The 16,367-nt window shown below is 41.0% G+C and overlaps 1 protein-coding gene across 1 annotated transcript in view; it reads right to left on the bottom strand.

Moving 5' to 3' along the window:
* LOC144792901 (cytochrome P450 2J4-like) overlaps positions 1 to 16,367 on the bottom strand; it is a 102,949-nt gene that overhangs the window by 44,644 nt on the left and 41,938 nt on the right. The window contains exons 4-5 of the mRNA XM_078668105.1: positions 5,979 to 6,139; positions 2,749 to 2,925 (exon numbers count right to left, since the gene is read on the bottom strand). Coding sequence (XP_078524231.1) covers positions 2,749 to 2,925; positions 5,979 to 6,139 — 338 coding nt within the window. The remainder of the gene's footprint in view (positions 1 to 2,748; positions 2,926 to 5,978; positions 6,140 to 16,367) is intronic.

Below are 16,367 nucleotides of genomic sequence, written 5' to 3'. Positions count from 1 at the left end.
TGTGAAATCTCTTGTTAATAGAATTTTACAATCTAAACCTTCACTCACCCTTGTGCCAAATCCAACCAGTATGTGTGTGTACTGAAGGAATTGTTTGTTTTAAAGTAATATTTCTCTTTTGTGCCTCTCTATGCCAGGGTGTAGATTGTCTCCACATTGTCTGTTGATGTGAGTGTTGTAATGTGCTGGGGCCGCAGATGGTGGTGAGAAAGTGGGTGTCAAGTATGAAAGGTGTGTAAATGGCCTTTAAAGAGGTTGCTACTTTTAATTATTAACAGTGCGTTTCCTTGTTGTGAAATCTCTTGTTAATAACACTTACATTTTGAACCTTTCACTCACCCTCGTGCCAAATCCAACCAGTATGTCTGTGTACTTGAGGAACAGATGGATAGGCAGTCATATTTGCCTTATCTGTCTTTCTGTGCTAAGATGTAGTCTGTCTCTAGGGAAAATTGACCAACTTTAGATATTTCTGTAAACCAAAAGCATGGGGAGTGCTGGGTGGTGTGCCTCTCATGGATCCCAACAATTTTTTTTTTACTCAGAGTGCCATGCAAACCTCAAAATGTGACTATAGCCACACATTTGTTGTCCATTACTGTGTCATATTAATCTGGTATCAGAAAAAAACACATTTCTTCTACTATACAGCATTACCCCCAGGTCTCTCGATAAAAACGGTACCTCACTCGTGTGGCTGGCCCAAGTACCCGCAACAGGCAAGGGTCCAAAATGTATCGAGGAGACATCAAAATGACCTATCACAAAAAAACCTGCTTTTGCAAGGGGGGTCACCTGGGTTTTGGGCCCTGGACTCAGCAGCCATCTTGGGAAACTACTAAACCAAAACATTTCTGAAAATGAGACACCTGGGGGAGTCCAGCGAGGTATGGCTTCCATGGACCCCCCCAATGATTTTCTACCCAGAATCCCCAGCAAACTTTGAATCTAGCTAAAAAAAAAAACTTTTTCTCAGCTTTCTGTGTAGGAAAGTGGTGGGATCACTGGCTGACACAAATTTCCTACCATCCACCATTCCCTTAGGTCACCTGATAAAAATGGTACCTCACTCGGGTGGGTGGCCCAAGTACCTACGACAGGCAAGGGCCCAAAATTTATTGGAGAGACTTGATGACCTATAAGAAAACATCCTGGTTTTGCAAGGGAGGGGGTCACCTGGGCTTTTGGCCCGGGCTTGGCAGCCATCTAGGGAAACTACTAAACCCATACATTTCTCAAAACTAGACACCCGGGGGAGTCCAGCAAGGTATGGCTTGCTTGTAACCCCCAACATTTTTCTACCCAGAATCCTCCACAAACATTCCCCTAGGTCTCCCTATAAAAATGTTACCTCATTCATGTGGGTGGCCCAAGTACCTGCAACAAGCAAGGGCCTAAAATGTATTGAGGAGACATTAAAATAACCTACCAGAGAAAACATCCTGGTTTTGCAAGGGGGGGGGGCTGGATTTTTGGCCCCCGGCTCGTGGCCTTCTAGGGAAACTACCAAACCCACACATATCTCAAAACTAGGCACCCGAGGGAGTCCAGCAAAGTATGGCTTGCATGGACCCCCCAACATTGTCCTACCCAGAATCCCCTGCAAACTTAACATTTTGCTGAAAAAATCTCACATTTCTGTGTGGGAAATTTGTGGGATCATGGGCTGGCACAAATTTCCTACCACTCAGTGTTCCCCTAGGTCTCTTGATAAAAGTGATACCTCACTCGTGTGGGTGGCCCAAGTACCTGCGACAGGCAAGGGCCCAAAACGTACTGAGGAGACCTCAAAATGACCTATCACAAAACAGCAAGGGGGCTCACCTGGGTTTTTGGCCCCGGGCTCGACGGCCAACTTGGGAAACTCCCAACCCCACACATTTCTGAAAAACTAGACACCCAATGAAGTCGAGCAAGGTATTGCTTGCTTGGACCCCCCCAAAGTTTCCTACCCAGAAGGGGTTAGGGTAAGGTTATGTTATGAACTTTGACATAGGGGCATAATGGATGTGGAAGAGGGCTCATGCCTGTAGTATTTATGGATGGCATTAATTGATTCCTCTATGTAGAGGAATTGAATTGAAGAAAGACTTCAGAAATTAGAGGGATGGGTAGTTTCAATAATCCCACGATGAGGAGTGATTGGGAAGAGCAGTTTCTCCCTCTGATAGGTGAAATATAATTACTTATAAGCATATATAAAGAGGTAAAGGAAGAAAGGACAATATAATTAGTGAAGTGTGATGTATTTATTCATTTTGCTTTCTGTAAATTGCCACATCTATTGCCTTTCACTTCCTTTTTAGAGGTGTGAAAGGATCTCTGTCAATAGTGTTTAGTTGACTTGTTGGGGCTGTGTTTTCTGTTGATTCCTGTAAGAAATGAAGTGAGGTGCTAAGTTTGCTGATGATGGGGGTCCCTTCTTTTTAAAGAGGAAGAAGGGTTTTCAAAGAACTGAAAAAATGCTGATGTATGACCTTAAAAATGCTTGGCTTCTGAAAGCTCATTTGGTTTGTTAGTTAAAAGCTGAGGTTATTCAAATTTTGTGAACACTGAGCTTTTTTATTATTTACTCACACACTTTACTCTTCTGTTAATTTTAATATAAATACCCATTTGCATAAGAAATCAATCTGTCATAAAGAATCATGTTGTGTGACATTTTTTCTTATCATTGCTTGTGTTATGTACAACACACCTCCTGGGTGCTCGACAAGAGCAGCCACCATGGGAGAAGAGAACACTTACACTTGATATTTTAGTGTGGTAGAAATCAATCATGTCCTGGGGCTCCTCAGGCACTCCGTTTTCTTTGTGACTCTGTATTTCCTTCTTCATGAATTCCTCCAGGAAGGCATTGCTCCTGAAGATATCCTGATGAGGTCCTGGAAGATGCTGCATCAGCCAAGGGAACGCATCAAAGAGCTAGAGTTAAAGATATTGTATTGATTAAGCAGAGTATCCTTTTCTGATTAAACATTTAACAAACATATTGAAGGAACTTAGCAGAATGCTTCTTTGAATGTTCTTGTTAGACACAATCTACCTCTAAAACAGATACATTCTGAATTATGGGTAGACAGTCATGAAGCCTCACACCCGCATTTATGTGAGTGGGTATGTGGGACAAGTGCTTGCGTGAGGGTCTAAGGCAAAACTAAATTAGAAACTGCATTGCAAGAAAAGTTTAGAACATAAGTAGGAGCATGTTGTAGTATGAACTGTACAACTACAATAAAACTATGTTAGGACTAGGCAAGAGAACATAGATTAAACCCAATCTACCCAAGTCCTGATACTCCTGCATATTCTCCAAGGAAAGTATTGCTGTTTGTGTCAAGCTTCTAAGTTCGAGCTTGGATGTCCTACCATGATTAGTGTTTAGTTCTTGGTGCCATATTGTGCAACTGTGTTAGAACTCAACCACAACTCACATCACCTTTGTGGCTTCTCTTCCTCAGAGCTTCAAGGTCTAGTTTCATATGTCCATAAATCCTCCTTACTCTACCTCTTGTTTGACTGGTCCCAGCTCACCCAATCCCCTAAGGCCTTTGGTGCCCACCACCCACAGCCGGGATCCATAACAACTACAAATCTCTGCTACTTGTTTGGAGAAGCGACTCCAATATATTGGCTGTGAAAGTAGATTTGTCTCTAATACAGTTTCCTACACTCCTATGATAAAGTTAGGGCACTAAAAACAAGTAATAGAGCATGCATGTAGTTTGTGATTTACATGAGAAAAGAATGTGCAAAAGTACAGGGTAGGATTTTTTTATTAAAAATGTGACAACATTAAGAGTTGAGGAGAGATGGATAAAGCTAAAGCACACATCTGCTGGGGAATTAAACACAGTCAATGTAAATTCAATTTCAGTGGTGATCAGTTTCTTACCTAAACCTACACATATAGGTGAGGAACACATCAAACTATACTGTTCGCTATCTGTACTGTGTTCTTTCTTAATGCATGATGTAAGCTCTGTTGCCTTCTTCTCTGTTTTGAATTATCATTCTGCTTCTTCTATTTTATGTATATTTTTAAATTGTTTTGAATTGGATTATTAGCAGACTAATGCAAATCATACAAACACCTAGGTGAACTCCCTACATAACTCTGTAAGAGAGTAAGGTACTAAAATAATCCCTGGTCATGGGAAAATGGAAATTATGTCAGCTGTGGTAGAGTATTTCTACCTTTGGAAACATTAGTCTTCGTGATAAATCCAAACTGCCCCTTGCTGTAAGTTTGATCCAAAATAGTCATGCAGGAATCTCTTTCAACTCAAATGCCCAGAGATCTGTTCCAGTAAGGGGTTGTTGCAAAACTGGGTAAGCTTGAGAATTACTTCATCTCATCCTGTGACTGATGTATTCATCTCTCGTCATCGCCTTCTATAACTCATTCTCTTAAAACATATATTGTATTCAACTTTTCTCACCTCACTTCTATTTTTTCTTCTTTGTCTTTCTATTTTCTCTCTTTTAGTTGTGTGCTCCCTCCCTTTTATTTTATCCATAATCAACTTAGGCCTGTTTTTTTGACCTTGCACATGTTCTTTCTTCTACTGCTGCAGTTTATTACTATACATGTCTTTGTTTTCCTATTTTAGCACACTTCCTTTCCTTTTACTCCTACTCGCCCCCTCTATTTTACATTATTCTTTGATATCCTCTCCCTCTGCTCTTCCTTTTTACGTTCTCTTTCTCCTTGAACTTCTTTCTCATTCTACAGACTCTTTTACTCAATCAATTTCTCTGTCCTTGGGCGTCAATCTTCTGCTTAATTTTCTCTTTCTAACTTTAACAGAGAGCTCAGGTTGCTTTCTCATTGGGGGAAGCTCCATGGATGCTTCCGGGTCCGTTTCTTTCGTGAAATGTGTTATCAACCCACAAGCAGTCGATTGGGGACAATAAACATTGGTCATTTCGGTTGCTCCGTCATTCAAGGTGATAGGAAATCCTGATCACCTGGTCCATGGATAGAAGACCCTCACTTCTAATCAGTACTTTCCAGGCCCCCCGGTGGGCACTTCATCTTAAAACTTGTCATAATTTTATTCACAAGGGTGCCCCAGTTCTCAGAAGACTGACCCATATGATCAGGGCTCCTGTTCAGTTCCTTTGGAGCTGATACCAGCTTAGGTTTCCCAGGCACCTGCAGCCTCTGTTGCATTATGTTTTATGTGCCCTGAAGAAGGTGTGACCCACATCTGGGGTCATTCACCGAAGCACGCGTTGGCGCTGGTGCCCATTGATCGGCATGTCTCATTCAAAATGTTCATCTTTTTGTCTCCCCTTGAAGTCTACATGAAGCTTCAAAGAATATGTCATAATTATTCATTGGGAACACTAGTCTAAACTGTGGCCATGCGGCATGGTGGAATAATTATGAAGCATCCTGTGTCTAATCTTATGTATAATACCTTCAGCTATCATTTATGGAAATTATTGTGTCTGATGCAGTGGATCGCCATTGTGGAATAGGTTGTGTGAGTGAGTGAGTATGGTTCTGTTAATAGTATGTGTTGCTGATTTGTATGTTTTGTCGTGCCCGGGCACCACTAGTATGTACAATCATTTGGTGATGTGGTATTGTATTAATTGGAGTATTTATTAAAGGTATATTACATGTATATTTGATATTTTGATATAGCGAGAATGGGTAGAATACATTTGAGATACATGCCCATATAACCATGGTTTCATTGCATTAGTTATACAGCAGCCTACCCCTTTTTGCTGTTGCACACTGTTTTTTGCCTCCTGAGGATGGTATTACATAGTTCCCTTTTTCTTTATCCGTGACGTACAGCTTTTTTCATAAATTACTTACAGGCAGTGGGTGTGTTCTTGATTGATACTTGTGTTTTCCCCTGTTCCCCTGCCTAGGTATCCTCTCAGGGACCCCCTTCAGTGTGATTGTGCTTCCTTTGATTAACCACTCCCTTAGAATATGAATTCATCTTAAGACTCACCCTGCCCCACGCGCTGCCTAGTTTGCGAGCAACAACATCATTGGCTTCAATGAGCTGATGAAATTCTTCATCGTCTCTGGCGAAGTGGTGCCCAAAAACCACAGCAGAGATCACATTAGCGACAGAATGGACAATCGTCTGAAAGGGATCCAAGCTCCTCCCTGCAACCACAAAATGAAAAAATAACTCACTGAAGCAATTTATAGTAAACCAGTGAGCTGTAGGGCCCTTGGCTGATCAGACCAGGCAAACTGAGGAAAACAACAATGAACTGAAATGGTTTGCAAAATACTTTTAAGAGATTTTTTCAAGAATTCGATCTACTCCTTCTTTTTTTCGAAATATTTAGCTTTCAGGGTTATTCCCGTGTTTTCACACGTGCAAGGACAACTTACCAATGAGATGTGAGAACCCAAGTGTCCGGCACTAATCAATAAATAGATTACTCTCTTTGCGATGGAAAATTGGTTTCCCAAGCCTCCTTGACTTTGGCAGTAACTTGCTTTGATCAGTGAAGGTCTGGCTCAAACGAGATGGTGTGAGGCTCGATGTTAGATACAGTGCAAAACAGACGAAGTTGTAATGAAGATGGATTTCCAGAGTTTCTTTTTTTTGTATCAAAGAACAAAAGAACAAAACCTATATATATATATACAAAGGCGGGGGCAAAGGAGGCGCAAAAAGATCGACCTCACCACCGATGACACGCAGTCGGAGGGGGTTCAACAGACGGAAGTAATTCTGGAAGAAAGTCACACGATTGTAAATCTCACGGATAAAATCCTGACAGCAGCTGAGGAGTCTGTGTTACTGTTAGGTTTGAACTTTTGTCCGCGGAAACATCTCGAATTTGCACAGACTCGGATCGATCTCTATAAGTTTACCCGCAAGCTTAAACTCCACAAGTATTTTAAGACCAAAGTACAATCTACAATTCAAAAGAAGACAACTAGGGAACCGTTGTCCACTGACATTCTTGCCACCAGAGATCTTGATACAATTATGGCACTGGAGGATTTATTTGATGGGAGAGAGGGTTATACTGAGTTGAGTGAGTCACAACAAGTCCAAGCAACAGGAGTGACACAAGTAGGTGAACCAACGCCCTTCAAACCAGTGTCAAGTTTCAACCCCCAATTAACTTATGATGCCATCGATGTCTTTTCCGATGCGGTCATAAAAGACCTGACTACATTTCGTAGGAAACTTCATTTCAGGAAGACTGGGGAGGTGGGTAATTTCTCAAGTGTACAGAATTTGGCCCTTAAATCTTTAAGCCAGGATAAGAACATAATATATAAACCTGCAGATAAGGGCGGGAACATTGTTCTGCAAACCAAGGAGAATTACAACAAGGAAGCAATCAGACAATTGGATTGTAAATCCACATACCAGAGAATAACCACTAAAGAATACCAGACCAGTGTGAATGATTATCATACACTTATCAGTAAATGGCACAATGACAGTTTCCTTGAAATGGAAGAATACATGTTCCTGCGACGCCTCAATCCGATTATACCGACATTTTACCACCTCCCCAAGGTGCACAAGAACCCTACTGCACCCCCGGGGAGACCAATTGTCGCTTCGCAGGGGAGTCTTACGGAACATTTATCTATGTTTGTGGACTATTTCTTATTACCTTTTGTTCTGTCTTTGAAATCACATATTCGAGACACCTCTGATTTTTTGGAGAAAGTGAAACTTATTGAGTGGAAAGAGGGCTACACCTTAATGGTGTTAGATATAACAAGCCTATACACCTCCATTAAGCATGCAGATGGCCTGGTGGCCATTAAGTATTATCTGGACCAGAGACCATTGAAATTTAGGAAGCATAGCCAAATGCTACTGGAATTTGTTCAGTTTTGCCTCACGAATAACATTTTTCTTTTTCAGACTGAATTGTTTCGTCAGCTGTCTGGGACAGCGATGGGTACCTGCTTCGCCCCCAGCTACGCGAACTTGTTCGTGGGCTGGTGGGAGGAGCAGGTAGCCTGGGGGGCAGATAATGCACTCTGGTCTCGTAACTTAATCAGTTGGTATCGTTTCATTGACGATCTGTTTATCGTCTGGGACGGTACAATTGAGAGTGCCAAACAATACATGGGGAGGTTGAATGACAACAGTGTTCACCTTGAATTTTCAGGGGAGGTGAGCAAAATCTCTGTGAACTACCTAGACGTGACTGTTTACGTTGAGGGCGGGACACTAAAGAGCAAACTCTTCAGAAAACCAACTGCGGGCAACAGTGTTTTGAGAGCGACCAGTAGCCACCCTGACAGTCTAATTAAAAGTATCCCCTATGGGGAATTATTGAGGATAAAACGAAACTGCACTGAAGATCATGAATTCCAATTAGCTGCCACAGAGTGTGTTGCGCGCTTCAGGAGGAGGGGGTATGGTGACCAAATCCTGGAGGACGCGTTTAAGAGAGCTAATTCCACTGAGAGGAACGATTTGTTCAAGAGCAAAAAGCCCACTAAGAGTGATGGGAAATTCAGGCTTATTACCACCTTTTCACAAGATGCCGCTTTTCTCAAAAAAACCATTAAGAAAAGTTGGCATATTTTGCAGACTGACCAGCTCATTAAAAATGATCTTCCCACCAACCCCCAGATAACCTTCCGCAAGGCACGTTCTATCAAGAACGATTTAGTTCAGAGTCACCTAGTCGAGTCCCCTAAAGTCACTGCCTTTGGTGAAATCTGTGGTTTTTCCCCATGTGGGAAGTGCAAGGCGTGCAAATTTAGTAGAAGAGTCAGGTCGTACACTATCCCTCATACAGGGATTCAACGTAGGATAAGCAAGTTTATAACCTGCTCTACATCATACTGCGTTTATTGTCTCACCTGTCCGTGTGGACTTAGGTATATAGGCAGTACTGTTAATCCCCTGAAGATGCGCATTTTAGAGCACATGCGCGCCATTGCGAATTTCGATGAGGCGTACCCGGTGGCACGCCACTTCGATAAAGTACATAAGCGCAACAGGGATCTCCTGAGCTTCTTTGGACTTGACCATGTACCAGTGAACCCAAGAGGAGGAGACAGGCTTGTTCGACTCCGTAGATTGGAATCACGGTACATAATTGACCTCCAAACTAAGATGCCCCTAGGGATGAATATACATGAGGAATTATCATCACATCTGGGGGAATGAGGGTACAGTGTAAATAGTAGGGTGACACTACTGTGTCTCTCTTTTTGATTATGCATATTGGATTTTCTTTATGTTTAGGATGAAATTTATGTATTCACCTAGGATCTACTGACTATGCATTATCTACACTGTGATGAGCTGACCTGTGGATTTATTTATTTATGAGAAATGTTATGAATTATCTCTCTCTCTTTTTTACTTGGAACTAGAAGTGTATTGAATTTTCATTTCTTGACATTATCACTTTGATATTTTTGATTGAGTCCCACTTAATTGTCTTTGCCTTGGTCATGATTGTTAGGAGTGTGGGTCCTGTTGGATCTACACTGCACTATTCGCCCATCTAGGGCTTGATTGATGGAGCATAAACTTATGTACTTAAATTGTGCGGGGTGTAGGAGTGTATACAGCATGCATTGGAAGGACTATTATATTTATAATAATGTTTTCCTTCCTTATGTTATATTGTTTATTAATTCAACTTTATTCACTATATTTGAATAATATTAGTGAATAATTGTGTTTTTTTATATTGGTGTACAGTTTGCCATGCCCATCCAGGGCTTTATTTTGCACTCAAGTTGTGTTGCATTATTATTTGTGACATTCAAAGATGGCGCTTATTTTCATGCTGTTTCCTTACCCGCCCCATAGGCTAGTCCTATGTCTATGATTTTGACCCGGATGCGGGAACATATGGTGGACGCCTCTGCCGGTTCGGTAAACTTCGAGGAAGGTTCCGACCGAAACGCGTCAGTGTGCTGTGTTACAAATAAATTTGTGTAATTACACCCCTGTGAGTGCTTCCTTCGTCCTGCGGATGATTGCCGCGTTGGGAGGCTGAGCGGTACTGGTTTTGCGAGTGCACCCTCGCAACGGGAGCACCCGCCTGGGAGTGCGACGCTTTGGTGCTTTTAGAGCTTCAATATATATATATATATATATATATATATATATGGTTCTGTGTGGACACGACCTTTATATTGCAGTCATTAGACCACGATGCTATTACAACGCGGTTGTAACAACAAACGTGTTGTTACCACGCAATGCCATTACTACGTAAGTCATTACATCGACTTGCAGTAGATGGCGCGCTAACATAAGAAATATTATAGTTTACTATTCCAACGCCTTCTCTACTGTTGCGTACGCTGGAGTTGGAATAGTATATTATACATTTATATTGTTAGTGCACAATCTACTGTAAGTCGATGTAATGACTTGTGTAGTATTGGCATTGCATGGTAACTACGCAGTCTTTGTAACAACCGCTTTGTAATGCCACGCAATGTAATAACTTGCAAAGTAACAAGTCATGTTCGGTTCTGTGCAATAAGATTAGTAGGCAAAAAAGAAACACAAGGCACGCAATAAGCTGACATACAGAAATATAGCTTCAACACTGAGCACAGAAGTTACAAACACTATATGCTGTTTTGAGTTCCCAAGTGTTTATGTACACTAAACAATTTGTAAACAAAAGAGAACCAAGTTCTACTTGCCAAAAACAATAACTCTGTTCATAGTAGGTACCAATGATGCTCAACCAATATCTCATGACAGCTTCCACAGGGTTCAGATTGCAATCGCTTTGGTTCTCTCCTACCTATTTTATGTTAATTAATTTATTTATTTATAAAGTTTTATATAGCGCAAACAAGATCCCGAAGGATATCAGTGCGCTTAACAATATGATGGAAGGAAGAACATAAATGCAATATCAACATCCAGTAGAGAGAGAGAAAGGAAAAAAAGACTGGAAGGGTCACGGAATGCGGGACAATTGCACCCAGGAGGGTAATACAATAAGCAGGTGTACACAGGCAACAAGGGGGGTCACAGTGTGCATTAAAGAAGAGCCGTTACAAATGGAGGTACCATGATAGTGGGAACAATGTCAATGAGCAAGTGAGCCTACCCCTCTCAGGGTAAGAATTTGTTCAGAAGGAATCGTTTAGCTTCCAATTTGAAAGCCTTTGTTGAAGAGATTCTGCATACTTCTGGTGGAAGAGAATTCCATATCTTTGGTGCAGTGCCGGATAAAGCTCGCTGACAAGTTTTTTTTTGTTAAGGATGAGTGGTTTCAAGAGGAAGGTAATGGCTCTTCTTGAGGCTCTTAAACCACAGGATAGTTCAAGTTTTTGAGCAAGAGGTACCTGGGAGTATTGAAGTGAAGGGCATCGTGCGCCAGAACAGCAATCTTTAACTGCATTCATGCTTTGTAGGGCAGCCAATTGAGAGATTTTAGGAACGGGGATGTATGTTCAGGTCGTTTGGTGCCTGTGACCAGTCTAGCCGCTGTGTTCTTTTTTTTTTTTTCCAGGGTTGTTTTGAGGTGACACAACAAATTAAATTTATACATTTGGCATAATCAATACATAAATAACGTAAATAACATTATTGCGAACTTCTAGTTTATCTGATAATATTTGCGATAGGGCTCAACTAGAATCTAAATAATCTGTTAAAGCACCCCAGATTGATGAGCCTATACGTTTTTTTCTTACCCCTTTCACTGCATATAAACTCCATTCTAGTTCATAAATATTATAAAGTTTGGCTCTCCAGAATTCGAACATTGGGGCCTCTGGCTGTAGCCATTCCGTAGCGATACATAGCCTAGCGACAGTCATTGCTAAGAATAAGAAGAATTTGTGTTCATTTAATACTGAATCATCATCCACATTTGGTTCAGTTCCCAATAACATAAGCATTGAAGATATCTTAATCGGTCTATACAATACAATGGAAATGAATTTCTCCAAACCGTTCATAAATGGGGACAACTTAATACAATAATAAAATATATGCGAAATATCAGCATCGGGATTTCCACAACGAAAACACTTCCCATCATATTTACTGCCCCAGTTGGCCATTCGCTTAGGGGTATAATATAGCCTAAATACCGTTTTGTATACTTGAGCTTTTAGGTTAGCTGCCATGCAAATCTCCATAGCCATGCATAAAGTATCATGAATATCAACTTCTGGGACAGCTAACTGATTTTGCCAATAAAGATTGAATTTATTCATATCATCATCTCTGCCCTCAAGCATTAGCGAATAAAGTGAACCAATCTTGTTCCTGAGGCGAATCCCTTCAACTAGTGCATTTGGTGCTGGTTTAATTTGTTTTTTTAAACAAAAATCACGAATTTGTAAATATTTAAAAATAGATGCCGGAGACACATCATATTTTTTAACAATGTTCCGAAAGTAACAAATGTAGAGTGCTCATCATATAAATCTCCAATTTTCCTTAACCCTTTATTTGACCAACCCTTTGTGACATTATCCCAAAAAATAGAAGGTAATATTTTATCTGCAGTGAAAGGGGTGTAATAAGGGATTCTTCCTAAATTAACTAATTTCCGAACACTTCTCCAAACTTTAAAGGCTGAAACTAACACCTTAAAGCGAGTATGCTTGTAGTAGTGACCCTCTAGTTCTTTTAATAAACTCCCTTTCGCTTGCTCTCCCAGTAACAGATAAAATATTGAGGGTGAATCTGCTACATCCTCTGTAGGTTATCCTGTCAGCATAAAGCGCAGCCTTTGCAAAAAACAAACATAGTAATAAATCAAAAAATCGGGTAAGCCACGCCCGCCCCTTTCTTCCCGGAGCGTTAGCCATTTCATGGCACGTCGAGTTTTACCCGGGAACCAGAAAAATTCAGACACACAGTCTGAAGCTGATGTAAGTATTTTTCTGGGGATTCTAATGGGATGCTCCGAAATAAATATAATACTTTTGGTAGAATATTCATTTTGATAATATTCCCTCTCCCTATAATAGAAATTTGCAGACGCTCCCATCTTTCCAAAGATTGCTTGATTTGGTTTTTTGTTTCTTCCCAGTTGGTATCTACTATTCCTTGCATTTGAGCTCTAATTTTAATACCCAAGTATGTAACCTCAGTAGTAACTCTTGAATCATTAAATTGTATAGTCTCTGTGCATAAGATTTGAGTTTTTGCTGAATTTAATTTATATCCAGACCTGGCGCCGAACACTTCTGCTAGTTGCTCTATCTCTCTTAATGCCTGCTCAGGTTTGGTAGTTGTGATCGCAATATCATCTGCGTATGCAAATATTGAATATGGGATCTCTTTGATAACGAAAGGTTTAATATTGTGTGAGTTACGTAAGCTAATAATAAAAGGGTTTATAAATAAAGCAAAAAGCAACGGGGAACACGGGCACCCTTGCCGGGTCCCTCGGGTGATATTAAACTTTTCAGATTTTAAACCCATAGCCACTATTCTTGCGTTAGGTGCCTTATATAGTACCTGAGTGGCAGTCATAAAAGCTTGACCAAATCTCATCCTCCTCATCACCTCCCATAAATATACCCACTCCACCCGGTCAAAAGCTTTCTCGGCATCAAGTAATATTAATGCCAAATCTCTCTTTTCCACTTCCGCTATATCAAATAATGTAATGACCCTGTTTATGTGTGAAACTGTGCCTCTTTTGGGGATAAACCTGTGTTGAACCGTTGATACTAATGGTGTAATAACTTTAGACAATCGATTGGCAATCATTTTGGAATATAACTTACTATCACAGTTGAGCAATGATATAGGGCGATATGAGCCGGGTAGCTCAGGAGGTTTCCCTTTTTTACTGAATACGACAATCGCGGCGTCATCCCAAGTGTTTGGGGCTATCCCCTGTGGTGCCATTCTAAAAGTATATAACATAACCTGTTTTAATGGTTCAAAAAAACATTTATATACTTCCCCCGGGATAAAATCAGGGCCCGCTGCCTTTCCATTTGGTATGCTTTTTACTGCTACCTCTAATTCCTCCATCGAGAAGGGACTATCCAGAAATTCCGCCTCGCTTTGACCCAGCTTGTTAAATAAATCGTTATTCCAATCCTGTCCTACCTCTTCATTAGCTTGCCTAGTATATAATTCCGTATAGAACTGTTGAAATATATTTAAGATAGCTCCCGGCTCTTCATGCATCACCCCGAATTGATCCTGAAGTCTATGAATCAGACGAGCCGTTGCTTTCATTTTTAATCTAAGTGCCAGGGAGCGGCCTATGGACTCTCCATATTCATGAATATGTCTTTTGTTGACTAGATATTTACTTGCTATCTCTTCCGACCAAACACTAGTAATACTAGACCGACAGCGTGCTACTCTGCCCTCTATTTCTGCTATCGTCTGTGAAGTGTCTTTTTTCCCAATTTTTACAGTTAGTTCCTCTTCTGCAACTCTTAATTGGTTATACAGATCTCTCATGTGTAAGCGACGTTTGTTTTGATGAAATATACCATAGCTAACTGCTTCCCCCCTAAAACAAGCCTTAAATGTATCCCATACCGTTTCAATACTGGCGGTGCCCAAATTGACCTTAAAAAAATCTGTTATCCATTTATTCATATGTGCTGTATATACCTCATCAAAACACAGTTTCCTATCAAATGAGAAACTCCTAGGACAACCAGTCTCTATGTAAATTGGGCATTCAATTAAAATTGGGGAATGATCCGAAGATATTCTGGGAAATGTCTGTATATTTATTCCAGTCTGAATAGATGTAGAGGTGAAAAAATAGTCCAACCGGACGAATTTCTTATGAGGGGCAGAGTAGTAAGTATATCCGGGAAGTGTCGGATGCTTCTTACTCCAGATATCTACCAGAGCATGGTCAGCTACTAAATTAAATAGGGCTCTAAACACTCGCGGTTTACGACCCTTATAATTTTCTGGGCCTGCAGCTAATTCCGTATTAGTTACATTTATATTCATGTCTCCACATATAATTAATGGAGATCTCCAAGTAGCTAATTCTATATTTAACAGCCCCAGCACCTCATCCTCATCCGCGTTAGACCCATAAATTGAGGATATTGTTAAGTTTTCCTGTCCCAGTTTTAACTCAGCAATTGCCCATCTACCCCATTTGTCACTAAGATTACGGACTGAGATACAGAAATTCGGCCTGACAAGAATCATCACCCCTCTAATCATATTAGTCTGCTTAGAAGCGATTATTAAAGTATATCCTTTTTTGTTAAGGATGAGTGGTTTCAAGAGGAAGCTAGTGGCTCTTCTTGAGGCTCTTAGACCACAGGATAGTTCAAGTTTTTGAGCAAGGTACCTGGGAGTATTGAAGTGAAGGGCTTTGTGCGCCAGAACAGCAATCTTTAACTGTATTCATGCTTTGTAGGGCAGCCAATTGAGAGATTTTAGGAACGGGGATGTATGTTCAGGTCGTTTGGTGCCTGTGACCAGTCTAGCCGCTGTGTTCAGTGATGACCTTAGTGGAGCCAGGGCGTATTTGGGTCGGCCACAGAGGGTAGCACTGCCGTAGTCTAGCTTTGGTAAGACAATCGCTTGGACCACCTGATTGAAATCATTTAGAGGAAGGAAAGGTTTGATATTTCTGAGTGACCTCAACAAATGGTTTGCTCCCTTACATACATTCCTGATATGATTTTTTATATTCAGGTGCTTGTCCATGGTGACTCCGAGAGATTTGGCTGAGTCTATGATAAGAGGAGTGCAATTGAAAGCAGTGAGGTGACTCAGCCATAGGTCTAGCTTGGTGATCTGGTTCAGAGGGGAGATGAGCAGGAATTTAGTTTTGGAAGTGTTAAGCAGGAGATGGTTCTCCATTAACCAGTTTTGAGTAGAAATTAGGGTAGTGTTGAGAGAGATGAGGTTTTCCAGGGATGAGATTTTCAAATAGAGTGGCATGTCATCCGTATACATGTGGAAGAGAATGTTCATGGAGTTTAATAAGTTAGCAAGAGGTTCCAAGAAAAGGTTGAAGAGGATAGGAGATAGAGCGGACCCTTGAGGGACCCCCATGAGTACAGGAGAGGGCTGGGAGAGAGAGTGGTTTGCCTTGACTCTTTGTGATCTGTGATGTAGGAAGGACGAGAATCATTGTAGCACCTGATCTGCAAAACCCATTCTGTTTTGCAGGATGGATAGGAGGTTGTCATGATTAACCGTGTCGAATGCGGAAGAAAGGTCAAGCAGAATCAGGAGGCAGGATTCGTTTTTGTCAAGCATTTTTAAAATGTCATCCATACGTGAGTGAGAGCCTATTCGGTGCTGTGCCCCTTCGTAAAACCAGATTGATGCTGGTTTAGGAGTTGATAATTCTCTATGTGAGCACAAAGTTGAGATTGAACACATTTTTCTAGAAGTTTGGCTAGGGTGGGGATGTTGGAAATGGGGCAGAAATTATTGAGA

This window comes from Lissotriton helveticus, chromosome 11 (assembly GCF_964261635.1).
Source record: "Lissotriton helveticus chromosome 11, aLisHel1.1, whole genome shotgun sequence".
Lineage (NCBI taxonomy): Eukaryota > Metazoa > Chordata > Amphibia > Caudata > Salamandridae > Lissotriton > Lissotriton helveticus.
Note: the sequence above shows the minus strand (reverse complement) of the source record. Positions and strands in the feature narration are given on the sequence as shown.